Below are 26,829 nucleotides of genomic sequence, written 5' to 3'. Positions count from 1 at the left end.
CTTAGCCCAGTTCAGGCAGAGACAGGGAGGTGGGCCGGCAGCTGGAGAGAAGCCCTTAGGCCGGCGCAGCACACGGGGTCACAACGCACCCCAAGAGTCAGGTGTCAGCTTGGCATCTGGCTCTCAGGGCTCTGAGTAAAGCCTGTGGGTGAGGGCCCCAGGCGGGGAACAGGTCACAGGTGGGCCAGAAGCCCACCCAGACCCGCCCACGTCTGGTCTGGACTTCCCCTCGCCCTGCAGCTCCAGCGTGCTCCCTCCCGTTGCACCGGCCCACTGCCCCGGGGCCTCCCTCCCTGGGTGTCTGGCCAGCGGGCCCCTGCGCCTGGCTGGCCGTGCACTGTGGTCCTGCTGGGCTGCGCCCTGCTCGCGCCCCGGCGCTAACTCTCTCTCTCATCGCTCTCTCCTGCCCATCTGCATGTGGCTGCTCTGTCTAGCTGCGCGGTGGTCCCGAGCGCCGGCTGTGTAAGTGAGCATGCGCATCCCATGCCTCTCACCCTCCGTGCGCTGCCAGCCTGGATCTCTGCTGTGCTTGGCCTCGTGGGGCTCCAGTGCCGCTGCCGCCACCCCCTCCCCCAGGCTTCCCTTGGCCACAGCAGGGGATAGGGAGAGAAAGTGGGCGGGGGCGATGTGGGATGCAGGACTGGGTTTTCTCCGGAGGAGTCCTCCCCGTCGGGCCTCCCACCACGGCCATGCTGGGGGGTGGAGGGGCTGAAGGCCTGGGTCCTGTCAGGTGATGCTGGGAAGTGAAGACCATCTGCGCGCGTGTGTGTGAGTGTGTGCTGCTTGTGCACATATGCTGCTTGTCACTGTCGTGGGCAGGCCGCTGCCGCGTCTGCCGCTGCTGCTGCATGTATGTGACATACGTGGCTGCTGCTGCGTGTTGCTCTGCGGCGAGGCTGCGTGTCACGGGTGCACCGCTGCCTCACGCCTGTCCTGCACGCGCTGCTGCCCTCTGTGGGTGTGAACGCCGCCTGGTGTCTGTCTCAGACCTCATGGACTGTTCAGTCTTGTGCTGCCACCAGCCTTTATCACGACTCAGCCAGCCCTGCAGCCGGCCCAGGTCTTTCTGGGTCTCATGATAACAGAGTGGGGAGTGGTGAGGGGTACTGCCAGTCTTGCTCTCTGGGGTATGGGTGGATGGGGCGGTGTCCAGAGCCGGTGTCTCACGCTGTCAGAAATGGAAGGGTCAGCCCTTTGCCCCAGAGGCTGTCCTTGCTCAGGCAGCCTGCTCTCCGAACCCCCATGGAGTAGAGGGGGCCATTCAGTCTAGGGCTCCCCGTCCCCCAGCAGGGCACTGACTCTGACTCTGGGGGCCAGGCCAGAGTAACCACAGGATCCTATCTTCCTTTCTCCCTCTGACCCTAAGGCTACCCCGCCGAGTCCCAGCCCCGCCCCCAGCGTCCTCCTGGCCGCTGGCCCCGCGCCCCTCCGCCCGGCCCCACCTTGCCTGGTACCCCTCACCTGGCCTTGACCCCTTCTCCCTCCGCAGGCTCTTCAGCAGCCTCGGTGAGCTGAGCACCATCTCAGCGCAGCAGCGCAGCCCCGGGGGCCCGGGCGGCGGGCCCTCCTACCCCGTGCGGCCAGGCGGCCGCTACCCTGTGGCGCGGCGCGCCCCGAGCCCGGTGAAGCCCGCGTCGCTGGAGCGGGTGGAGGGGCTGGGGGCGGGGGCGGGGGGCGCGGGGCGGCCCTTCGGCCTCACGCCCCCCACCATCCTCAAGTCGTCCAGCCTCTCCATCCCCCACGAGCCGAAGGAGGTGCGCTTTGTGGTGCGCAGCGTGAGCGCGCGCAGCCGCTCGCCCTCGCCTTCGCCGCTGCCCTCGCCAGCGCCCGGCCCGGGCCCCGGGGCCCCCAGCCCCCGCCGGCCCTTCCAGCAAAAGCCCCTGCAACTCTGGAGCAAGTTCGACGTGGGCGACTGGCTGGAGAGCATCCACTTGGGCGAGCACCGCGACCGCTTCGAGGACCACGAGATCGAGGGCGCGCACCTGCCGGCGCTCACCAAGGACGACTTCGTGGAGCTGGGCGTCACGCGCGTGGGCCACCGCATGAACATCGAGCGCGCGCTCAGGCAGCTGGACGGCAGCTGACGCCCCCCGCCCCCTCCCCACGCCCCGGCCGCGCCCTGCGGGCAGGGCTCCCCCTCAGCCTCCCCATCCCCGCCCCGGGCTGCGGGCTCGGCCCACTCCCCAGCCCCTACCCTAACGGCGCCCGGGCCAGGAATGTTGCATGAATCGTCCTGTTCGCTGTCGCTCGGAGACTTGCCCTGTACATTGCTTAGCGCCCTCCCAGGCCGTCGAGCCCCACCCAGCACACGGTCGGGAAGGGCGCGGGCCGTGGGGGGCTGGAGCGGGAGGGGGCGGGGGCGGGGCGCTCCAGCCTGGCCATCTCCCGCTGAGCTCCCGGCGGCTACTTTCCCAGAGGGGGTGACCTAGTCCAGCATGCGAGGTCAAGACACGCCTTGGTGACTCGGGGGGAGGGGGGAGACATTGGGGTTCTCGGTTGGGGGCCAAGGAGCCCCCTGTTTTGCATATTTTAATCCACTCTATATTTGGAACAAGAAAAGGAACAAATATCTCTGTCCTTAATAGCTTCCCTTCCCCTCCCCTCCAGCCCCCGGTTCCGCTGCGGCTGCCCAGTCTTCCATCTCTGGCCCCTCAACTGCCACTGCCACCCCACATGGGGCAGGGGACGCTCCAGCTGGTCTGGGGTTGGCCAGGGTCCTCGTGCCCGCCCCGGGGCCCCACTGGGCCCCCTCCCCTCGCTGAGCTATGGTGTTCCCCACCGACCCTTCAGGTGCTGCGTGGAGGAGGGGCGGCAGGCAGCGACTCCTGCGGGCGCTCACGCGGTCACGCGGCCCGGGAGAGCCGGCCGGGGGCGGTGTGGGCGCAGGGCCCCCTGGCACCTGCCCCCGGCCGGCTCCCTCACAGGGTCCCCCCTCCAGCAGGGGTCTAGCCTCCTGTCCACGCTGCTGGGCGACTACAGCAGAGACGCCCCCCTGCCTCAGACCTGAAGTCGCCAGTTCCGCCCTGTGTGTGTGTGCGCACATGTGCGAGTGTGTGAAACTCGGGGTGCGACTGAGTGCATTGGAGCCCCTTGTGTGCCTGACTGGAGGGTGGTCCCAAGGGGTCACTCTGGACTAGTGTGGGGGCTTCGGAAGCTTGCACAGGGTGCGTGCATGGGTGTGTGCCTGTGAAAGCACCCCGTCTCCACTTCCAAAGAAAGTCAGAGGTCGTCTTGCACCCTGGGACCTGCTGTTTGCCCAGTTTGTCCCTCCAGAGCCTCGCGGAGCCTGAGTGGGCCTTCTTGGTGAAGCCTTGCTGCTTGGGAGAGGCCCCCAAGGGCCCTTGGAGGCAATGCTCCGCCCCCGCTGGGCTTCTAGGGGGGATCATAGGGGCACCCCTAGAGTCAGGCCACTGCGAGCCTTGGGGAGAGGCAAAGACCCCAGTGGGCACCCCAGCCCCCCTTACTGTGACTCCTCACACTCAGCAATGACCTGTGGGGTGGGGGGCCCGGGATGTTTTTAAACCTAGGGTTTGGAGTCTGGACTAAGCTCCATCCACGTCACTCACGAGTTTCTGTTTATATTTCTAGCTTTTTTTAATAAAAATTAAAAAACCCAGAAAACAGAAGTTTTCACAGCCCAGGGGCTTGGCACGCCGGTCTGTGCCCACCCGCCGCACCCCGGCCCACCGGCTCCATTCCCTGGGCAGATTCACACCCAGTAACCCTTTCACCAACAGACCAGGTCACACACACAGCAGCAGTCACTGTAACAGACTGCCACATACACACTCGTCTCACTCACCTGTGGGTTTTGGTTCCGTTCAGTTTGGGTTTTTAACTTTACAGGGTCAGTTCTGCTTCGCCCCTCCTTTTGTACGGAGCTCCACGTGGGGGGTTCTCCCCCTGCTCCAGCCCCGAGGCCTCTTGACCCTGACGTTGTGATACACCCCACAGAGATCTATGTTTCTTATATTATTATTATTGATAATAATTATAATATTATGTAATAAATTTATAAGAAATGAAACCATTTCTCAGTTGCCTACTTGAGGAGTTACTGGAAGCACAGACTTTGCCCTCCTTTGGACGGGTCACACAAACCTCCCTGGCCCTCAGCAGGCATTTGGCTGCCTGCACTGATGACCTACAGATCCTGTCTCTGACCCGGTCTCTTTGCTGACCTCCATGTCCACATGCCTGGCTTCTTTGTGCCTCGCTCTCTCTGAGTCGTGCTGGACCTGAGCCCGTGCTTCCTGAACTGGGAGCCTCTCTTTCTGATCATCAGCCCAGTGAGTGACCCTCCTGAGCTAGAAGTCTGCGTACCCTCTGTAGCCTCTGTCCACTTTTCCTGCTCGTGTCCAGGTGTCACTGAATTCTGCTGCTCCTGCCTTTGAACCCTCTCCTGTCTACCTGTGCTCCCCTGCCCCAACAGCTTCTGCCCAAGTTCAGATCTTCTCCCCTTGAGCCAGCTGCCACCAGCCATTGATGTGGCAAATCCTGTATGGTACCTGGTGGGCAGGGTAGTAGCTCCCAGGAAGGGCAGGGGCACCTCAAACAGTGACGGGGGAGGCATAGTGAGGCGAGTGGACAAAAGAGACCCAGAGGGAGCCATGAAATGGGCCATCAGACCAGCTGGGCACCTGGTAGTGTTCTAGGAGGGCAGTGCATGCAGAGCTATTCCACTCTGGGTCAAGGTGGAGTATGAACATCGCACATGGCAAATGTAGACCTCGACTTAGGATGGGGCCTGGGTGAGGCCTCCAGGGAAGCGAGAAGATCTCAGGAAGGATAAGAACGGTGGATGGAGTGAAGCCTTGTGTGCAGAAGGGGAGTGGACTCGGGTGTCTTTACCCAGGGCGGGCAGGAAGGCAGAGCAGCTCTGAGAAGCTGGTGGATGTCAGGAAGGCCTGCTCAGGAAGGCAGAGGCCCTTGTGAGACTGAGATGGTGACCACTGGCAGTGGCACCTTGAGAGAGGCTTGAGATCTGTCTAGAAAACCCCACAATTTCTAATTTTCATATTTTCACGTTTTTGGCTTCATTTTTGAGTTGGAAACTGTGGTTGTCCCACAGAAGTGGCCTAGAAGGAAGTGGGGACCTGGGAGGGTCCAAATGTGGAGGCAGAGGGGGGTCTCTGAGTCCTCCGTGCCCGAGCATTCTGGCACCTGGGGGTCGGTCTCCTCTGAGCCGCACGTGGTACCCCGTGTCCGGGAACCGGGCCTGGAACTTGGGGCCAGTCCAGCAGGCATGGCAGCGGGATCATGGCATGGAAATGGCATTGCCATGCTGGCCCCGGGTCCTGGGGAGAAGATGGATATCCTACGGGTCACAAGGTACCTCAGTGCCTCAGAAAATGAGTCAGAACCTTCAAGACCTGGGTTTGGCGAGAGAAGCCTTGATCAGAGAAGCAGGTGGTGGGATGGCAGAGGGTCATGGCGCTGAGTGAGCTGCAGCCTCCCAGTGCCTCTGGGCAGACACTTTCTCACTCAGATCGGTGGACTCCCTGCCTCCTCCTGCCCCCTCATGACCTCAGAATGTCCCAGCTTTATCCCCTCAGGGGCCCTAAGCATCTCACCAGCACTCTGTCTGCAGCCTGGAGCAGAGAGCGCTTTGCAGGTGGCCCTCACTGCTGACCACCCTTCAGGTCCTGTGGGCAGCTCAGGGCACTGAGGCTGGGTGGATGAGGAAGGTCCTGCTCTGCAGGGAGAATCATATGCTGGAGAATAACAGGGTGGGTGGGAGTTAGCAGGATGGGAGAAGTGAGGCAGGGCAAGTGGGAGCCGGCTGGGGCCGGGCTGGGGGTGGGCATGGGCTGGCCCAGGGTGGGGCGTGCAGAGGGAGCCAGGGCGGGAAGGAGGCTGGGGAAGCTAGGGGGGCTCGCGGGACTGGGGAGGGTGGAGCTCGAGAACTGGGAGAAGGAGCCTCAGGTTGGGGAGACCCCTTGCCCTGCCCCCCGTGCTGGGATCTCCACCTTGGCCTGAGCCAAGCCACCAGGAGCCACTGAGACCCCATCCTGTGGTCCCAGAAGCCTAACTGTCCTGTACCTTCACGTCTCTCCTTTGCTCTTCAGAACAGTGTGGAGAAGGCAGACGAAGTCACTCTTCCATTAGATTTAACGACACAACTAAACCCGCTGCTCTGCATGTCTGACCCTGTGGCTGGGAGCAGGGACTGGAACCTGTTTAACAGTCAGAAGTGGCTGCTGCTCTGCAGAGTCACACAATAGTTTTCTTCTAAAATCTAGACACTGGATCTTCAAACTTTGTTATTGCATAACGCCTAAATGTTTTGAAAATCTGGGTACCCCTTTCCATTTTGAAGCTTTTATCTTACATTTTCATCTTATATTTTAAAAAGCTGTCAAACAAGTTTGCAAACGTTATGATTTCCAGAAAATTGTACATGTTGACATTTAAAATAAATGGTTACATCATTCTGTTACATGATTCACATGAATCTAAATACCATTTCAATTTTATGCCCATCAAAATCCTGTAAAAACACCTAGATAATCTTTAACAATCAAAACTGTAACATCACCCATTGAATTCCTGCTGCCATTTCTTGAACTATATTTTCATCAGTCTTTTTTGATTACTTTATCAGGCACAATCTATTACTGAGTTAAAATAAGCAAGTTCTCAGGTAGGTAAAATAGGACATTGCAGACCTTCGGATAGAGGAGGTGAGGCCACCTGCGATGAGAAAGAGACAGAAAGACACCTTGGAAACTTATGTATGGGAGAAGAATCCTCCTGAAACTCCAGTAGCAGACACAAGTCCTGTGACACTCAGGTGTGGGGAGTTAGAGGCCCCTAACAGACACGGCACCCGAGAGCCCTGAAACCGGTGGAGGGGAGACAGATCCGCCCCCCCACACTCAGGGTGACATGCAGCAGCAGGGATGAAAAGCTTGTCCCGCTCAAATAGTTGATACTCTTGAGATCTGATTGCATTTTTATCAGGGAAATAAAACCTCTTGCCTGACAGGAAGGGAAATAATGAATACTGAACTCAAGTAAGGAAATTAAATCATCCTGCTCCTCACCAGGGGGTTAAGTCCTTGTCACTTCCTAGTAAATAAAGATGAAAGGCATGTTCTGGCTTTGTAATAAGAGAGACAAGACCTTCTGACCTGCAGGGAGAGTAGATTTGGGGACAGTCATGTAGAGAAAATGGTAACTTCCTGACAACGAAGTGCATGAGAGGATGTCTCTAGACACTGGAGAGGAAATGAGATGTCCTGACAATTAGATAAAAAGAGAGGGAGATGCCTGATACCCAGGGATGAGGAGGGCTCACATAGGGAAGATGAGACATGCTTGTACTACAGCAGGAGAGAGGAGACCCCTTGGTCACTCAGAGAGAAGAGGCAGGACCTCCAGGTACAGAGCAGAAGAGATGAGGCATGTCAGGTGGAGACAAGACCCCCCAACACTCAGGGCCTGTAAGACCTGCTTGTGCTCAAATGGGAGGTACGAGATTTCATGGCCCTCAGATGGTGGAGATGAGACCTCAAGATTCTCAGGAAGGGCAGAGAAAGACTTCAGACAGGGGGTTGAGATGGGAGATTCGGACACTTACATAGAGGAGAGGAGACCTCGTGGTGCTCAGGTAGAGAAGATGAAAACTCATGATTCCGACAGGGAGACCAGGACCTCCTCCAGCAGGACCGGGAGACTGCCTGGCAGTCAGGTGGGGACACGGGGACCCCTGCATTTCAGCGTGTCAGTTGAAGCCACAGAGCACTCACAGAGGCGAGATGCAACCTCCTGACACTCAGAGGATGTCAGACTTTTTGGTTCTCAGGTAGAGAAGATGGGACAAAGGCACTCTCCAGTCTGAGGTCTTTGGCCCTGAGCCGGAAGAAAAGAGAGATCCTCACAGTCAGGGGGAGGAGATGATAGCTTCCATCAGGAAGTAAGATATATGCGACCTACTGGATGTCCAGTTGAGGGGGATGTGATGTGAAAGTTACATGAGATGAGAAATTCAGTTAGTTCAGTCACTCAGTCATGTCCGACTCTTTGCGACCCCGTGGACTGCAGCACGCCAGGCTTCCCTGTCCATTACCAACTCCCGGAGCTTGCTCAAACTCATGTCCATCAAGTTGGTGATGCCATCCACCCATCTTGAAATTAGAACATTCAGTTAGAGAAGAGGCTCAGGTAGAAGAAGTGAGGTCATCTGACTATCTGAAATGCTTTGTACCTGGAAAGAGGACAGGAGGTGTCCTGACACTTGGATAGAAGAGGTACGTGGTGCCTCGTGACCCTCACATAAGTGAGGAGTGACTCCTTGACATTCAGATAGGCCAGCTGAGACCTTGTGCCCAGGCACAGGCGCTAAGACTGCTGCTCCAGCAGGTAGAGATGTGACCTCATCACGCTCTTGCAGGGAAGGTAGAACTTTTAAACATCCAGGTAAGTGAGGTGAGCATTTTTCTGTTCTGGGATACGAGATGCTGTCTCCTGACAATCAGAAGAAGCCTTATTTCATGACATTCAGGTAACTGTGCTGAGAATTCCTGACACTCAGGTACAGAAGACAATTTTCTGCTTCGCGTAGGTCCCAGAAAGGAGACCTGGAGATATCCAGGTAGAAGATATGAGACTTTGTGGACAGAAAAGTGGGCTTCGTAGTTCTAAGCTAGGGAAAGTCAAAATGGTCTTCAGAAAATGTGCTGAGAGCACACCCTTGGAAGAGGGAAAGAGTTTGCCTCCTGCAGGATTAAGGTCTGTCAGTCTGTAGAGCCTGACTCCCTTGAGCTGCTGACGTACTGGACCGTCTTCTCACAGAGGAGCTGAGCTGCCCCGCGGTCTGTGAGTTGGAACGGGACCGTAGTTATAGTTTGCATGAGGGCTGGAGGAGGCTGTGCAAGACGTCGGGAAGTCACTTCAGCATGAACCGCTTGGGCTGAAGTGCTCCCACCTGGCCTGATTTCTGGAGGGTGGGGGGTGGGACGTCACCCTGCTGATTGGTCGGAAGGCCATGAAGCTTTGTGAGGTCACTGGGCTTCCAGGCCTGGCTGGGGCAGGAGTTTGGCAGAGATGCTGCCAACTGCCGTTCTGCTGGTCTTGGCAGTATCTGTGGTCGCCAGAGATAACACCACGTGTGAGTAAGTGTCAGACAACTTGGGGTGGGGGGAGGGTGTCTTCTGAGTAACAGACCCCGCCCAGACTCCCTCTGTCTGGGGCTCTGCAGGAGGCCAAGCTGGGGGACTTAACATTCCTCTGGGTCTCACAGTGCCCGTGCCCCACATTGCCATTCGGACCTTCCCTGCTCCTACCATCTTCAGCCCAGAGCCCCCAGGGCCCCTGGCATCTAGAGCTTCCTCCCAAGAGGAACTCTGGGGCTTCTGCAAAGCACAGGCCAGTTTCCACCACCGCCCCCCACCCCCACCCCCGCCCCCCAACCAGTGACCGGCTTCACTGCCTCTTGAACATCGAGTCCTTCAGACCTTGGGAAGCACCTCCCCCCGGCCCTGCGCTGACCCCAGAGATCCCAGGGCATCCTCTTGCAGCACCTCGGGGACCCCCACTCCATGTGTAGACTCCCAAGCCCCCGAGGTACCCTGCAATCCCAGAAACTCCCTCCTTCTCACCAGCAACACAGAGCCCTGAACGTCCACCTCCGACCTACCCCGCGTGCCTCCCCCCGAGTCACTTCCACCTGCCCTGCTCTCCTCCTGCTGCCGCCCAGCCCAGCTCTGCAGCTCCAAGCCCCTCTGGCTCCTTCCTGAGCCTCCACCAGGATCACCCCCTTCACGCCCACGTTAGCTCCCTCTCCTGCCTAGCGATCTTCCTCACTGCTAGGGCCCTTGGTCTGTCCTAGCTGCCTGTGGCCCCTCTGTCCCTACCTTGTGACCACAAGACCCAAGAAACTCCCCCTTCTGAACATTTGCTGGAGCCCGTGGCCGCCTGTCCCGGTACGGCCCCCAGCACCGCTGCTCAACCACGCCCCCCTGGACCCCTACCCTGGGGCTGCCCCTGCTGGCCCCGGACCCCATGGCTGTTCCCCGTGACCAGCCTCAGGCCCCTCTCCCCGCGCTGTGGAGGCGCCTGGGGGGCCTGCTCTTGACTTGAACCGTGCCCGTGGTCTCTCCTCAGTGGCCCCTGTGGGGTACGGTTCAGGCAGAACCGGCAGGGGGGCATGCGGATCGTCGGCGGGCAGGACGCCGCCCACGGGTCCTGGCCCTGGATGGTCAGCCTCCAGATCTTCACCTACCACAACAACCGGCGGTACCACGTGTGCGGGGGCTCCTTGCTGAACTCCCACTGGCTGCTCACTGCTGCTCACTGCTTCAGGATCAAAAAGTATGTGCGGGAACTCGCAGAAGGGGTCTTCAAGGAAGGCTCTTCTCAGAACCGGGCATTCTCCAAGGGTCTCAGTGCCAAAGGTCCCTGAGGCTCTGGGCCTAGTGGCAACCAGACTGCGGGGTTGACCCAGACCTGCTGGGGATGGGGCCCTCCAAGGGTCATGGTCACCAGCCAGTCCTCAGCAAGTGTGACCTGGCTTACCTCTGTGCCCACAGAAAAGTAACCGACTGGAGGCTGATCTTTGGAGCTAAGGAAGTTGAGTGGGGGAGCAATAAGCCAGTGAAGCCGCCTCTGCAGGAGAGATATGTTGAGAAAATCATCATTCATGAGAAATACTCTGCGAGCTCAGAGTCCAACGACGTTGCTCTCATTAAGATCACCCCTCCTGTTACCTGTGGGCACTTCATTGGACCAGGCTGCCTGCCTCACTTTAGGGCAGGCCCACCCAGAGTTCCCCAGACATGCTTGGTGGCTGGCTGGGGATTCTTACAAGAGAATGGTGAGTACGGACGGGGAAAACCCTGTCGATATGGTCTTAGGTGAAGGGGAAATACGTGGATGCCTGCCTGAGCTCCACCCAGCCCCTAGCCCTGTGCTGTGAGTGGATCCTGTCACTGTCCCCTTTCACAGCCAGAGAAACTGAGAGTGAAGTTCCGTGTCCAGGGCCCCTCGCCAGTGGCTGGTGTGGCCACCAAGGGCGGCTGGGCGGCAGGCACAGAAGAGTGCCTCGGCATCTTTGGAACAGGGTCAAGGCTGTGCCTGGAGCTCCAGGGCTGCCTCTGGAGGTGGGAGTCATGCCTTGAGGCAGGCAGCACTTGGAGAAGGGCTCTGGATGGGATTTCCCTCTCCATGCCTCAGTTTTCCCATCTGTAAGTCTCATGGTCTCCAAGCTCTGCAGGTCCTGCACGGGGCCCCTCCTGGCCGTCTCTGCTCCCCGCCCTGGGCAGTCAGTCCCACCCGGATGTTACCGCGAGCATCCTCTGTAGACCGCGACAGGGGCTGCTCCTGGGTGTGACTTTCTGCGGGTCAGCAACCTGGGCAGCATGTTTCTGCCAGTGGGGCAAGATCGAGTAGAACAGGCCTCTGTACCTGAGCTGCACTTTCAGCTTTCCGTAGTTGGGCACGTGAATTTTTACCAGTCGTGTCAGGGGTGTGAACATATGATTGAAATTGACTTAGCAGTCAATCGCCTTTGTTAATTGATGGAACATCTGTTTGTTGATGGAAAATCTGGGCCTCCTAATTCAAGGCAGATCAGTCATTTGGGCTTTAAACCTCAGTATTTTTTTTTTTTTTTGTCTTCTACTCTTCTCTCTGAAAGTTGATTTTGGTTTCTGGTAGGACTGCTACCTGTGCCGCCCTAGGGGAAGGGTATCTCACAACCTCTTCCCTGACCTGGGGTGTCAACCTCTGTCTGGCTGCTGGTGTCCATGGCTCTGCCGTGGTTCCTAGAGCAAGCACACACTTTCTTTTTGTTCCACCCCCTGGCCTGCCCTGCTCTGTCCACTTGTCTAACCTTGTCCTCAGCTTTCGGGGGTTCTTGCAGTCCCTGGGAGGCTGATCTCAGGGTTTCCATCCAACAACCCCTCAACCCCACCTCTGCTATCCTTTTGCTCAGGAGAATTGTAGGCTCCCATCTATATCCTGGACATCACACAAGGCCTCTTAGTTCTAGAATCACCTTAAATTTAATGGAGTTTCTATCCTTTTTTGTTTGTTTGTTTTTGCAAACCCATCTCCTAAAAAGTGAAAGTGTTTAGTCGCTCAGTCGTGTCCGACTCTTTGGGGCCCCCTGGACTGTAGCCCGCCAGGCTCCTGTGTTCCTGGAATTTGCCAGGCAAGAATACTGGAGTGGGTAGTCATTCCCTTCTCCAGGGGATCTTCCCAACCCAGCGATTGAACCTGTGTCTCCCAGGGCCAAGTCTTAAAGAAACCCCCAGGCTCCTGTGATACTCCTTCTGACCTTTCTTTATCTTGACCTACCTCTTCCTTGAACTCAGATGCTTTGGGGCCGGAAGAGTACTTTTGGGAATCGGTCTCTTTTTCCATCAAACTTTTAGTTTCTACAGGTTTCTTTTGGGCATTTGCTATTTAAAGCTAAGGTGTTGAGACTGAGAAAACTCTTTTGTGTTTCAGGACACCTGTCTCTTAACAGTGAATTGCAAGGCTTTCAAGGCTGTAGGTTCTGCCATAGATTTAAAGGGTCATCTTAATGGCCAACAAGCCAGGCTTGTTCCATGCTACCTGTACCTAAAGGGCAGTGAATGTATGAAACCCTCATTGCTGCTTAGATGGGAAGGAAAAATGGGGGCTAAGGAGGTTGGGAACATAAACGAAGCCTTGCAGACATGTGTTCAGCAGCCATCCACCGAATGCTTGCTGGTGCCCTCCCCAGACCCGGTGCTCCACGGGCTTCCCTGCTGGCCTTATGCTCTGAGTCTGCCCCTTCCAACCTGTACTGCACACGGTGTTCAAACCCACTGGGTGGTGACTGGGCTGTGGGTGCTGCTGTGGCAGGGCTGTTGGGATTCTCCTGCCTGTGGGAACACGTGATTCAGAGGGTACAGTCTCTTGGGCTCCAGTTCAGTTCAGTTCAGTTACTCAGTCGTGTCCGACTCTTTGCGACCCCATGGACTGCAGCACGTCAGGCTTTCCTGTCCATCACCAACTTCCGGAGCTTGCTCAAACTCATGTCCATCGAGTCAGTGATGCCATCCAACCATCTCATCCTCTGTCATCCCCTTCTCCTCCTGCCTTCAATCTTTCCAAGCATCAGGGTGTTTTCCAATGAGTCAGTTCTTCGCATCAGGTGGCCAAAGTATTGGAGTTTCAACTTTGGCATCAGTCCTTCCAATGAGTATTCAGGACTGATTTTCTTTAGGATGGACTCGTTTGATCTCCTTGCAGTCCGAGGGACTCTCAAGAGTCTTCTCCAACACCACACTTCAAAAGCATCAATTCTTTGGCACTCAGCTTTCCTTAAGGTCTACCTCTCACAACCATACATGACTACTGGAAAAACCATAGCTTTGACTAGACGGACCTTTGCTGGCCAAGCAATGTCTCTGCTTTTTAATATGTTGTCTAGATTTGTCATAGTTTTTCTTCCAAGGAGCAAGCGTCTTTTAATTTCTTGGCTGCAGTCACCATCTGCAGTGATTTTGGAGCCCAAGAAAATAGTCTGTCACTGTTTCCATTGTTTCCACATCTATTTGCCATGAAGTGATGGGACCAGATGCCATGATCTTCATTTTTTGAATCTTGAGTTTCAAGCCAACTTTTTCACTCTCCTTTTTCACTTCCACCAAGAGGCTCTTTAGTTCTTCTACACTTTCTGCCATAAGGGTGTTGTCATCTGCATGTCTGAGGTTACTGATGTTTCTCCCGGCAATCTTCATTCCAGTTTGTGCTTCATCCAGTCTGGCATTTCACATGATGTACTCTGTATATAAGTTAAATAAGCAGGGTGACAATATACAGCCTTAACATACTCCTTTCCCAATTTGGAACCAGTCTGTTGTTCCATGTCCAGTTCTAACTGTTGCTTCTTGACCTGCATATCTTGACCTTGATTTCTCAGGAGGCAGGTCAGGTGGTCTGGTATTCCCATCTCTTGAAGAATTTTCCACAGTTTGTTGTGATCCACACAGTCAACGGCTTTGGCATAGTCAATAAAGCAGAAGTCGATGTTTTTCCGGAATTCTCTTGCTTTTTGTATGATCCAATGGATGTTGGCAATTTGATCTCTGGTTCCTCTGCCTTTTCTAAATCCAGCTTGAACATCTGGAATTTCATGGTTCATGTACTGTTGAAGGCTGGCTTTGAGAATTTTGAGCGTTACTTTGCTAGTGTGTGAGATGAGTGCAATTGTGTAGTAGTTTGAACATTCTTTGGCATTGCCTTTCTTTGGAATTGGAATGAGAACTGACCTTTTCCAGTCCTGTAGCCACTGCTAAGTTTTCCAAATTTGCTGGCATACTGAGTACAGCACTTTAACAGCATCATCTTTTAGTACCTGGCCTTGGGCTTGGGCTCCAGGCCAGATGCAATGTCGGCTGCTCCAGCCACAGTGCAGGCTGGGGTTTTCTTAACCCCTGGTCATGGCCAAGCATCTGAGACTATAAAGGAAGTTCTGACCTGGCCTCAGTGGTCATTTCAACCACCTGTGCCCCTGACAGGTCTGCCTGTGTGTGGAGGCACCACCATAGGTCTGTTGCCTCCATATCTGAATAAAGATATGAGACACATGGGAGGGACTCATCCGCCCAAGTCCTGCGGGTCCCGTCCACAGCTGGATGGAGGATAGAATGCAGGGGATGACCTATAGCCAGAATAAAAGGTGTGTTCTGGACTTGAGTCTAGAGAGGAAAATCCTTGGTGTGAGTCCAAGGTTCCCTACTGTGACCTTGGTAAGTGGTATTCCAATCTCCTGATTGGAGAAAAGGGGAATAACAGTTTCTAACTCATGAAGTGCCTGTGAGGAGTGAATGAGATGAAGCCTGTGTGACTCAAAGTAAGTGCTCAGCATGTCCTTGTTATAATTGTTAATATCACGGCAAACTTCCATGATTTCCACCCTTAACGTATATGACTCTTCAGCTGCATCCACCACCCTCCATCTGTCGTCTGTCCACAGTCTGCCTCCTTCCTGTCTCCTCCAGTTCCATCTCCCAAGGCTCGTGTGCTCTATCCACTCCCTCCAGGAGTGGATAAGGAGAGGCCGGGGGCATAGACTTTCGTGGGTCTTAGGTTTAAATAGAGCATTTCAGGACGTTGGGGGTTCAGTGGAGGGAGGAAGGCAGGGCTTTCCCAGAACACATCTTCTGTAATTACTGACCACTGAGTCACCTGGCTGTAGCCCGCAGGACATCACCTGTACTGCAGGAAGCACGCGTGGACCTTATCGACCTCGACTTATGTAACTCGACCAGATGGTACAATGGGCGCATTCGTTCAACCAACGTGTGCGCAGGGTACCCTGAAGGCAAGATTGACACCTGCCAGGTAACTCTCCACCGGGTGCTCTTGTGGACACTTTCCTTTTGGATCCCTGAGCAAATCTCCCTGGTCCTGCCTTCCACTATCTATAGTAACTGTGCGCTTGGGTGGTGACACACATAAGCTGCCCAACAGAGACTTAGTCACCATATTTAGAGCTTTCTTCCACCCTCACACAGAGATCATATCATCCAAACACTTCCCAGAAGAGAATGTTTACCTCTCTTCACCAGACTGCAAAAGGGTCAAATCCACTTGTATACACACGCTCATGTACCCATGTAAAACCATATACACAGACACATGGGTTTGTCTGTCTTCCCTATCAGTGCAAGAAAACCCATGAAAATCCATACCCTTCTCACAGCCACAAAGAAGTTGTTGGCACCACCTCAAACTTTGCCATAATTGCCTGCGTTTATGGCAGCAGGAGACCATGTGACTGCAGAAATTACCCTCCCAGAGGCTATGGCCCTTCTGGGCAGGGAAAGTGGCTCAGGCAGAGTGTGACTTCTGTATCCTTCTGGGCAGGGGGACAGCGGCGGGCCTCTCATGTGCAAAGACAGCGTGGAAAACAGCTATGTGGTCGTGGGAATCACAAGCTGGGGGGTAGGCTGTGCCCGAGCTAAGCGCCCCGGAGTCTACACGTCTACCTGGTCCTATCTGAACTGGATTGCCTCCAAGATAGGCTCTAACGCGGTGCACATGATTCAGTTGCCCACCGCTCCCCCTGCTTCTACTCCAGTAGCCCAAGCGAGCCCTGGCTCCGTTCAGCCTTCCATTCGCCCACCTTGGTTCTTCCAACACGTTCCTCGACCACCTCCCTCTCAGCAAGCTCTTGCCGTGGCCCAGCCCCCACGTCCCTCAAACTCCCGACCCTCAGTCCCACCTCCACCCCCACGCCCACGACCACCCCCACCGCAGCCTTCCACTAGGCCTCCCCAGGTACTCTCTTTTGCCAAGCGACTGCAGCAGCTCATAGAGGTCTTGAAGGGAAAGACCTTTCTTAATGAAAAGAGCAATTATGAAATGGAAACCACAGACCTTCCAGAACAACATGCCTCCTCCTGATCTGAACATATTCTCAACGGACCCAGTGAAGCTCTCACTCCTGAGGGAAAAAAAGATGAAATAAATGGATATAAATACAAATATAAATATATATACACTAACAGATGCTTTCTGGACTTCTTCCTATATGCCCTCCCCAACTTAATCCCTCATCAAATCTACCCTGCCTCCATTCACCCTTGTATTGTATTAATGATGTTGACTTAAACAAAAAAAATGCACAACGTGAGTTGTGAGTTAAGTTTTATTTGGGGCAAAATGAAGACTCTAGCATGAGAAAGAGCGCTTCAGATAGCTCTGAGAAACTGCTCCAAAGAGGCAGTGGGGGAAGGTCAGTAACTGAGATTTTTGGTGAAGGGGGAATACATGCAATCAAGCACATTTTTTTTTTAAAGAGGTTTCTGCTGGTCTCCTGAAGATTACTGCTAGTCATGAGAAGCAGACATCATCCTGAAGGATTTTAGTGCTTTTCTAGATATGAGGAGATTGAAGAATTAGGTTCGTAAAGCCAGCTCCTGAAAATATCTAACTGTCTGAAGACCTGTCCTGTTAGTTTTCCTGGAGCACCAAGAGCCTCAATTCTGCTTTCCACCCTGAACTCCTTTCAGAGGGTGTTGAAAGTCAGCAGCTGGAGCAGCACCTGATTTCATTCTTGTAGAGGTGGATGGCAAGTGCCATTTTGTAGTTGACAAAGTCAGTTGTGGTTTTTAACTAGAACAAGATGAACTGGGGTCATAGTCCAGGTAATTATTAAATGCTGGTATATCTGCATATTAAATCAAGGGGCCGCACAGCTCCCTTGAGGTGAGCTGACTGAAAATCAAGGATGTGCGTCCAAGTCTGCTGGAGGCCATGCTCTCCTGGTGCAGAGAGACAGACCCATGAGAGGAATCTGTCCTTAGTTTGTTTCTTCTCTCCTCCTCGAGGTGGAAAATTTTTCCCTGGGCCTGTGATCTGCAGCTGACGCTTGGGTCTCCTTCCTGGAGAGACAGGGCTAAGCTCAAGAAACGCTCTGACGGGAGCCTGCAGAGTCCAGGCAGTGGGCTCTTGTGCGCCTTGTGCAAGCTTCTCGTGCTTGTGAATATAACCTAACCCCTTCTTCTATTTTCCTTGTTCGTATTACTCTTTGACTTCCTTTTCCATTTATCAAATGCAGACATTTCCACATTAGCACACGTGGACCCCTGTCTCTAACTGCGCTCCACAGCAGGGGCATTTATGAGCCTGTGGTGTCAAGCGTCCTCCCCTTCTAGTCTTTCAACACATTTTCCCACATCTAAGCCAACACGGGTTCACAGCAAATTCATCAATTTGCCAACCTAATTGATGCTTAAATTTTCATCTTTACATTTATGAATGAAGCTGTTTATAAGTGAAGTGAGACTCTCTGATCCGCCTTCATATTCCTGTGGACACTCCAGCCCTGAGAACGGCTCACAGATTCTAGAGCAGAAGCCTCTGCACAGGGACAGGAGAAGCAGGGAGGAAATGGACAGCCGTGTGCAGAACCGCCAAAGACGGTTCAGGCTCTGAGGAACATGCTCACTTCCTTATGGGATTGTCAGGCAAATGACCAAGATTCTCAAAAGTTAGAATTCATAATGAAACTCACTGCTAGGAAGAATAGCAGAAAATGATTCCACAATGGCTAAACCTGCACGTGGTAAAACTCAGACACTGGAAAACCAGGCAAGTTAGGAATAACAGATGTAAGGGCAGAAGTTCTAACTGTGAATTTGATCAGTACATGAAATCTAATATTTACAAAGAAAAAGCTGAATGAGCCAATGAATATAATTGTAGTAAATTTTAAATGGAAGTGTAAAAAATGTAGGTAGTTCATTTTTAATATGTTCAAGAAACAGAAGCTAGCTTATTGATGTTTTCTGAAGAAACTACATTCTTGGTAAAGAATCATCAATGACCCCCTCTGGTTACAGATGAGTCTTTGCATGGAGATGTGCTTTCAGAGTGGAATGGCTGGGGGACGATAGGTGTAAGCTTTGCTCTATGACTACACCCCCAAAGGCATCAGTGCAATCAATGTAGTGAACATATCCATCACTCCCCAAAGTTTCGTTGTGGGACCTTGTAATCCCTCTAGCCCTTTCCTCCCTGGCTCCAGACAGTTTCCAATTTGCTTTTTCTCATTATGTATTAAGTTGCATTTCTAAAGATTTTATACAAATGGAATCACACATCAAGTAGTTCTTTTGGTCTAGCTTCATTCAGCATAATCATTTTGAGATTCATCTATATGGCAGTGTGTTCACCAGTTTATTCCTTTTTATTGCTAACCTTTTCATCATACAGCTATACCACAGTTTTTCTATTCACTGTTGGTGGGTGTTCGGTCATGTTAAATAATCAGTGACGTGCATTTGTATACAAGTCCTTGTATGGACATGTGCTTTCATGTCTCTTGGCCGAGTGTGTGTGGAATGGCTGTATCTTATGGTAGGTGTATGCTTAGCATTTTTAAAAACTGCCAAAGAGTTTTTTCAAAATGGTTTAAACATTTCACATTCCACCAGCAGTGGGAGAGAGTTTCAGCTTTTGAGCTCCTCACCAACACCTGGTCTTGATAGCTTAGTGGTGAATGGTGAGCAGTGTCACTGGATTTGTGGTCTCTGAAAGAGAAGATTTAACTTTGGGACCAAAGGCATTCTTGGTCATTCAGAGTTTTTTTTTTTTTTGTAGATTTTATTTAAAGTGAAAGTGACAGAAAAAGCTTTTGACATAGACTTCAGAAGGGGTCAGGAGAGTCCCCGCCTCACTTCTTTAAGTGGCTTATACTTCTCAACTAGTTGCTGAGAATATATGAAAAATATTTCAAGGTTGTGAGAATTTTGTTCAAACCCTTTCCTGTAATATACATACTGGGATGTCATCAGCATGAGACTAGTCAGAAGGAACAGGTAAACCCCAAGCTCGAGGCTGTGAAAGTTTTTACCCAGAGCTTTTCCCATAACATATATAAAGTTCAAAAAAAGGCATGCCTTTGAACAAGAGATACTGTTGCCTACAATGCCTACTTGTCTAAGGCAAAGAACGTGAAAAAGAAAGAATGTTTACCTCCTCCTTAAACGGGTCTTAGGCTTGGACTCCTTATTAACTTGCATAAGTTAACTCTCTCAGTATGACCAGTCCTTCTAATTTTAGGCATTCTGATTTTAGTATATGTGCTGCCGAAGCGAGCACTAGGCATTCTGAGAGATGTGTAGTAATATTTCATTTGGAGAGTTTTTCCCATAAACAAATGTAGTCTATCAATAAGTTTAAAGCATTCCAAATGAACACAGCTAAGATTTGTTATCAGTAATGTAATATGGCAATAACTCTTGATACTAGAGCAAAATATGGAAGGACTCCTAGGGAAAGAGGTAGGTAGAAAAAGGCATAAAATAAATATATCCAAGAAGAATTTGGATATTTCAAGCATCACAAACATCAGTGGAAAACTGAAAGAAATAATGATAGGAGCAGTTCATAGTACAACACTAATTTCAGAAGCAACCTGCTTAAGAAATGAGGGGTCCATTTCTTATAAAGAAAGATATTCCAAAATATCCAACCTCTTGGAACCTCTGTCTGCTGATGTTACTACATCCAAATAACACTTTATATTTAAAACTAAATCCTCAGGTGTCCTTTTAATGCTACACATTTTTCAAGGTGAACACAATGGTGTTGAAGTCTCAGTTTGCCAGGTTAAATGAAAAATAACATCCAAGCAGGTCATAATTCATTACACTCATGCATCTACTACACAAAATATACAAAACCTATTTTGTGGGTTAATTCTTCTAGATATGGAGCTAGAAGTTTATTAATACATTCAGTGCTCTTTATAACATCATCTTTGTTCCCACATGAGTTTTCAAAAAAGCAAGTGTTGAAAGGAAACTTCAAAAGTCATTCAGTATGTTTCTTAAGTTTTAAATGTTTTATTTGCTTTTTAAGAAAGTTACTCATTTGTTTGTGGCTCTGTCAGTTCTTAGTTGTGGTGTGTGGGCTCAGTAGTTGCAGCAGGCAGGCTTAGTCGCCCTGTGGCCTGTGGGATCTCAGTTTCCCAGCCAGGGACTGAACCTGTGTCCTCTGCATTGGAAGGCGGATTCCTAACCAATGGACAACCTGGAAAGTTCTTATTTCTTTTTTTTTGTCTTTAAAATAAAAAAGACTTCAAATAGAAGACTTCATAACAATTCTCGCTTAAGCAAAATCTCAAATTTTCATGCTTTCCCTGCCCCCCGCCCTGTAAAATAGATCCTGATTCCCTCATTTTCTGTCCTCACAGGAGATAGAGCACAGCTTATCTTACTATTTCTCACTCTGAGTCCTTTAATAGAAGTCTCAATAACAAGACACTAAACCACATCTACAGCTTTTTCCTCTCCAGAACAAAATGGTCTTAACTTTTTGATCTTTTTTCTCAGAGATCTTATTTTACAATCTGTATTTCATTCCTTTTTATTTCTCCTAAATCTCCTTCTGAGTTCCTATAGGACCCTAAGAGACAACATGCTAGCAGGGACTGAATTAGTCATTTCTGACCTCCCAAAGGAAATCAACCCTGAATATTCATTGGAAGAACTGTTGCTGATGCTGAAGGTCCAATAATTTGGCCACATTATGCAAAGAGCTGACTCACTAGAAAAGACCCTGGGAAAGATTGAGGGCAGGACAAGAAGGGGACAACAGAGAATGAGATGGCTGGATGGCATCACTGACTCAGTGGGAACTCTGGGAGATGGTGAAGGACAGGGAAGCCTGGCATGCTGCCGTCCGTGGGGCTGCCAAGGGTCGACACGACCATGTGACTGAGCCACAGAAAACAACACCCTTAAAACCAGGTCTCTCTTTAATGGTTGCTAATAAAGGGCAATTGACTCACTATCTGCTCTTATAATGATAAATAAGCACAAGTCAACAACTTGCCCACAGTCTGTCTGTCCCCTGCATTTGGGTGATTGGTAGGTTTACCCTTCTCAAGAAGCATATCCTGTATGGCCTCACTGACCTTTCTGTTGTTTGTTTTCACTGTAACTTTCCAACATATGCTTTGATCTTGCCCCATTCATTATTTCTGTCCCCCAAATTCCAGAAAGTTGAGTTCTGATATGCACAATCAAGGAGAACATATTCATTCCCGTGGTGTTATTCCTAGAGAAAAATATAAACAAAACAAGGCTGGGACTTGCTAGCTATAGCTTGCCTCTCCTGGCTGGCCTGGGTACTGAATTTGTCCTGTGAGCCAAGTGTTGAGCAATATGTCAGTTAAGTTTAGTTCAGTCGCTCAGTTGTGTCTGACTCTTTGCGACCCCATGGACTGCAGCACGCCAGGCTGTCCGTCACCAACTCCCAGAGCCTGCTCAAACTCGTGTTTGATGCCATCCAACCATCTCATCCTCTGTCGTCCCCTTCTCCTCCTGCCTTCAATCTTTCCCAGCAGCAGATCTTTTCCAATGAGTCAGTTCTTCACATAAGGTGGCCAAAGTATTGGAGCTTCAGATTTAGCATCAGTCCTTCCAATGACTATCTAGGACTGATTTCCTTGAGGATGGACTAGTTGGATCTCCTTGCAGTCCAAGGGACTCTCAAGAGTCTTCTCCAACACCACAGTTCAAAAGCATCAATTCTTTGGCTCTCAGCTTTCTTTTATGGTCCAACTCTCACATCCATACATGACCACTGGAAAAACCATAGCTTTGACTAGATGGACTTTTGTCAGCAAGGTAATGTCTCTGCTTTTTAATATGCTGTCTAGGTTGGTCATAACTTTCCTTCCAAGGAGCAAGCGTCTTTTAATTTCATGGCTGCAGTCACCATCTGTAGTCATTTTGGAGGCCCCCAAAATTAAGTCTGTCACTGTTTCCATTGTTTCCCCATCTATTTGCCATGAAGTGATACTAAAATTGTGCTCAGACAGACTCCAGAGCTTGGTTGAATCAGATGATTCCTCAGTCTGTATATTTTGGGAATCTGTAAGATTTTGTTCATTTTAATGTTGGATTTTTAAATTTTTGAGGTAAAAATCCAAGCTTCAATAACTTTCACATTAATTAAGATGACTTAAATCTTGCATTATATTAAAGCACTCAAAACTATTCTCATTAATAACGACCACCTAGACATGGCTTAGCGATGATGAATGGGCTGTCGTGTCGTTTCCGTCCCCTTTGCTCTTCAGGCACTGAAACACAGACATTCAAGCCCAATAGACACAGTTTCCACATGGGGAGTATTACGGTGGTGATGCTCAGTCGCTTGGCTGTGTCAGACTCTGTGCAACCCCATGGACTGTGGCCCACCAGGCTCCTCTGTCCATGGAATTTTCCAGACAAGAATACTGGAGTAGGTTGCCATTTCCATCTCCAGGGGAATCTTCCCGACCCAGGGATCAAACCCGTGTCTCCTGCATGTCCTGCAATGGCAGGTAGATTCTCTACCACTGAGCCGCCTGGGAAGCCATAGAGGATTATACCACTTTGTAAAATGGAGGCCATTTCCTAAATGACAGTCTACATTCTTAAAAGCAAACAAAACAAAAAATTCTACATATTTCTTCTTCAGTGCAAAGCCTTTGAAAACAAACTAGACAAGTTATGTTTTATGTTTGGCTAGCTTCCTATTTTCTGATTCATACAAGATACAACTATGAGGAAAAAACTAACAATAGTGGCAAGATAATAATTTGAAAATTATATTTGGGTTATATGCATACTACCAAATATTAACTGATAACTGCAACAAACCAAACCATGATTTAAGGAGTAGTCTAACCAGGTCAAACTTTATATTTTTTAAATTATTATTTTAGGAAATAAATTCTCTTCAGTCAGTTGGTTCAGTCACTCAGTAATGTCCGACTCTTTGTGACCCCATGGACTGCAGCATGCCAGGCTTCCCTGTCCATCGCCAACTCCCGGCGCTTGCTCAAACTCACGGCCATTGAGTCCGTGATGCCATCCAACCATCTGATCCTCTGTCATCCCCTTCTCCTCCTGCCTTCAATCTTTTCCAGCATCAGAGTCTCTTCCAGTGAGTCAGTTCTTCGCATCAGGTGGCCAAAGTATTGGAGTTTCAGCTTCAGCATCAGTTCTTCCAATGAATATTCAGGACTTTACTATTGACTGGTTGGATCTCCTTGATGTCCAAGGGACTCTCAAGAGTCTTCTCCAACACCACAGTTCAAAAACATCAATTCTTCGGCACTCAGCTTTCTTTATGGTCCAACTCTCACATCCATACATGACTACTGGAAAAACCATAGCTTTGACTAGATAGACCTTTGTTGGCAAAGTAATGTCTCTGCTTTTTAATATGTGGTCTAGGTTGGTCATAACTTTTCTTTCAAGAATCATCTTTTAATTTCATGGCTGCAGCCACCATCTGTAGGGATTTTGGAGCCCAAGAAAATAAAGTCTGTCACTGTTTCCATTGTTTCCCCATCTATTTGCCATGAAGTGATGGAGCAGGATGCCATGATCTTCGTTTTTTGAATGTTGAGTTTTAAGCCAGGTTTTTTACTCTCCTCTTTCACTTTCATTAGGAGGCTGCTCAGTTCCTCTTCACTTTCTGCCATAAGGGTGGTGTCCTTTGCGTACCTGAAATTATTGATATTTCTCCTGGCAATCTTGATTAGAGCTTGTGTTTCATCCAGCCTGGCATTTCACATGATGTACTCTGCATATCAGTTAAATAAGCAGGGTGACAATATACAGCTTTGTATCGGTGCTGTATGGTGCTGAAACCACACAGAGAAATGCTAAATGCCCTATTGTAGATATTCTCGTTTGTAAATAAATACCTATGATGTAACATTAACACCCTTCCACAGTGATCTGGGAACAGTGCTATTTTCTTGCCAGTCAGTCAGTTCAGTCGCTCAGTCCTGTCCGATTCTTTGTGACCCCATGGACTGCAGCATGCCAGGCTTCACTCTCTATCACCAACTCCCGGAGCTTGCTCTAAGTCATGTTCAACGAGTTGGTGATGCCATCCTACCATCTCATCCTCTGTCGTCCCCTTCTCCTCCTGCCTTCAATCTTTTCCAGTATCAGGATTTTTTGCAATGAGTAAGTTCTTCGCATCAGGTGGCCAAAGTTTTGGTGCTTAAGCTTTAGCATCAAGTCCTTCCAATGATATATTCAGGACTGATTTCCTTTAGGATGGACTGGTTTGATCTCCTTGCAGTCCAAGTGACTCTCAAAAGTCTTCTCCAACACCACAGTTCAAAAGCATCAATTGCCAATTGGATTAATTTCCTTAACTAACTCTGCAATTAAATACATAACACACGTGAAGGTCGGTGAGTCGCTGTGGAGTTCGTCTCCGCACGCGTGACCGCGCTGGGATGGATTCTTCCTCTTCCTCCGCGGCGGGTTTGGGCTCAGTAGACCCGCAGCTGCAGCATTTCATTGAGGTGGAGACTCAGAAGCAGCGCTTCCAGCAGCTGGTGCACCAGATGACGGAACTTTGTTGGGAAAAGTGCATGGACAAGCCTGGGCCAAAGTTGGACAGTCGGGCTGAGGCCTGTTTTGTGAACTGCGTTGAGCGCTTCATTGACACAAGCCAATTCATCTTGAATCGACTGGAACAGATGCAGAAATCCAAGCCAGTCTTCTCAGAAAGCCTTTCTGACTGACCTCAGCATTACCTCTTTGGAAAAGGAAGGTAGTTCAAGAGATGAAGAGCGGTTGATGGGATAGTTGAAGAAAAGGCTATGGGGGAATTGGCCCCCACCTTTGTCACTCTTGGGACATCCTGTCATCTGAGAATGAACAAAGACCAATTTTTGATGTGGGGGATTTGAGGGTCAGATGTATTTGGGGTTGTGTTTTTTTAATGCTAATCTTGTGAAAACAATTGACAGGTGAATGAAAAACTCTACTAGATGCATATTACTGTTTGTGGGATGATGCTTTTCTTGTAGTCCCATTAACTGCTTCCTATAATTTTAATAGTGGAATTGCTGTATAATTTGATACTGGGACCAGATAGGTAATAATCTGTTATTTGTGTGGATTCATTTCAGATTTTGGGGGAGATCAGTATACATCTTTGTGTCTCTCAGAAATGGCAGCAGTAGGGGAAGAGTAATTTGGTACTCAACTGTAGGCCTCCTTATCTAGTGTTTAATTATCAGTGCTGGAAAAAATATATTTCAACTTTCTAGATTCTCTGTCTCCCTTATACCATGATTCACTTAAATATCTATATGACATATGATCTCGAGCTAGTACAGGTTGCCTGAGAGTCTAGAGGCCTTTAGTTAAAGGAATCTAGCCAGTGAACGTAATTTTCATACTAAACTGCCACAGAGAAGAAGTTAACTTACCCTGTGTATCAGAGTTCAAAAAAATTTAACGATGTGCCTCAATGAAAAAAATTAAGATTTGGGCCCGTCAGAAACTAACAGCAGTATCAGGTCGAGGTGCATGCCTAATGTAAATCAGTGCAGTTTCCATTTACTGCATCTTTTAATCACTGAAATAAAAGCTACAAGATTCAAAAAAGAATAAAAATAAAAATAAATAAATACATAACACATACCTCTTTTAAAGTGTGCTATACACAATTACATGACTGAAACTAAGCTTAATCATACTTTAATTAGTAACTCACTTTTGTATTGTTACGTTTTTATTAAAGGAAGAACAACATGCTATTATGATACTTCAAATGTAGTGACTCTTGTTCAAGATTATGAAAAGTTTAAATAATTTCCCTCCAGATCATTTCATTTCAAATTTACACAGTTTGTTTGGTTAGTTGACCAAAACAGAATAAAATAACATGAAAAAAGACACTCAGCCAGATGAGAGAGAGACAGAATGCTGACCCGAGGTCCAGGCGTCTCTGTTGCTCTGGCCCCTGTGCCAGTGAAAGCAGCGACTAACTGTTCACACCTAAAAGGGGTGCCAGGCTGGTTTATTCTCACTGGGTTCAATAGATCTTTAATCAGAGTGATGAAATAAAATTCACATTTTGGTGTAAGACAAGAAAAAAAGTTAAAATTTCTCCCAGTCTGGGCATCTTCTTCCCCTTTAGTGTGTGCTGTGCACCTGCATTAACCAGGCCTTGGCTGAGTAACGATGACCCACTACTGCCTTGTACAGGCAGATCTGGATTGTGTAAACTATGAACACATCATCTGATATATAACCCTTAGTCTCAAAAATGTATATAACTGTTCTTTGACCTCGAATAGGCAGAATAGTTTTCTGAGCTTTCTGAAAGACTCTCTCCTGGGTTATAATCCTGAAATTGGCTCAAGTAAAATTGTCCCTTTCTATTGATTACTTGAGTAACTAATTGAAGCGCCTCCATGAGTTTCTCCAATACTTCTTTCAGTAAGGCAATGCCACTCTGGTTGGGTGATGTGCGCCTCTCTGCACAGAAACGTTTGGTTTTCTCCTCCTTGTCTGAAGACATTTGAAA

General features: G+C 49.9%; 3 protein-coding genes across 3 annotated transcripts in view; all 3 read left to right on the top strand.

Moving 5' to 3' along the window:
- Window positions 1-4,027, top strand: part of SHANK3 (SH3 and multiple ankyrin repeat domains 3) — a 51,737-nt gene extending 47,710 nt beyond the window's left edge. The window contains 1 exon segment of the mRNA XM_043882654.1: window positions 1,490-4,027. Coding sequence (XP_043738589.1) covers window positions 1,490-2,084 — 595 coding nt within the window. The 3' untranslated portion in view covers window positions 2,085-4,027.
- Window positions 4,028-9,039: 5,012 nt separating this feature from the next.
- Window positions 9,040-16,487, top strand: ACR (acrosin). Its single transcript, XM_043880575.1, has 5 exons — window positions 9,040-9,116; window positions 10,108-10,314; window positions 10,533-10,816; window positions 15,176-15,321; window positions 15,847-16,487. Exons 1-5 carry the CDS (start codon window positions 9,049-9,051, stop codon window positions 16,384-16,386), a joined length of 1,245 nt encoding a protein of 414 aa, XP_043736510.1. The 5' UTR covers window positions 9,040-9,048; the 3' UTR covers window positions 16,387-16,487.
- Window positions 16,488-24,691: 8,204 nt separating this feature from the next.
- On the top strand, window positions 24,692-25,927 carry LOC122680236 (mitochondrial import inner membrane translocase subunit Tim8 A-like). The gene has a single exon (XM_043881387.1). It carries the CDS (start codon window positions 24,743-24,745, stop codon window positions 25,031-25,033), a length of 291 nt encoding a protein of 96 aa, XP_043737322.1. The 5' UTR covers window positions 24,692-24,742; the 3' UTR covers window positions 25,034-25,927.
- The last annotated feature ends 902 nt before the right edge of the window (window positions 25,928-26,829 follow it).

This window comes from Cervus elaphus, chromosome 22 (genome assembly GCF_910594005.1).
Source record: "Cervus elaphus chromosome 22, mCerEla1.1, whole genome shotgun sequence".
In the NCBI taxonomy this organism is placed as follows: Eukaryota; Metazoa; Chordata; class Mammalia; order Artiodactyla; family Cervidae; genus Cervus; species Cervus elaphus.
This window is presented reverse-complemented; position numbering and strand designations above follow the sequence as displayed.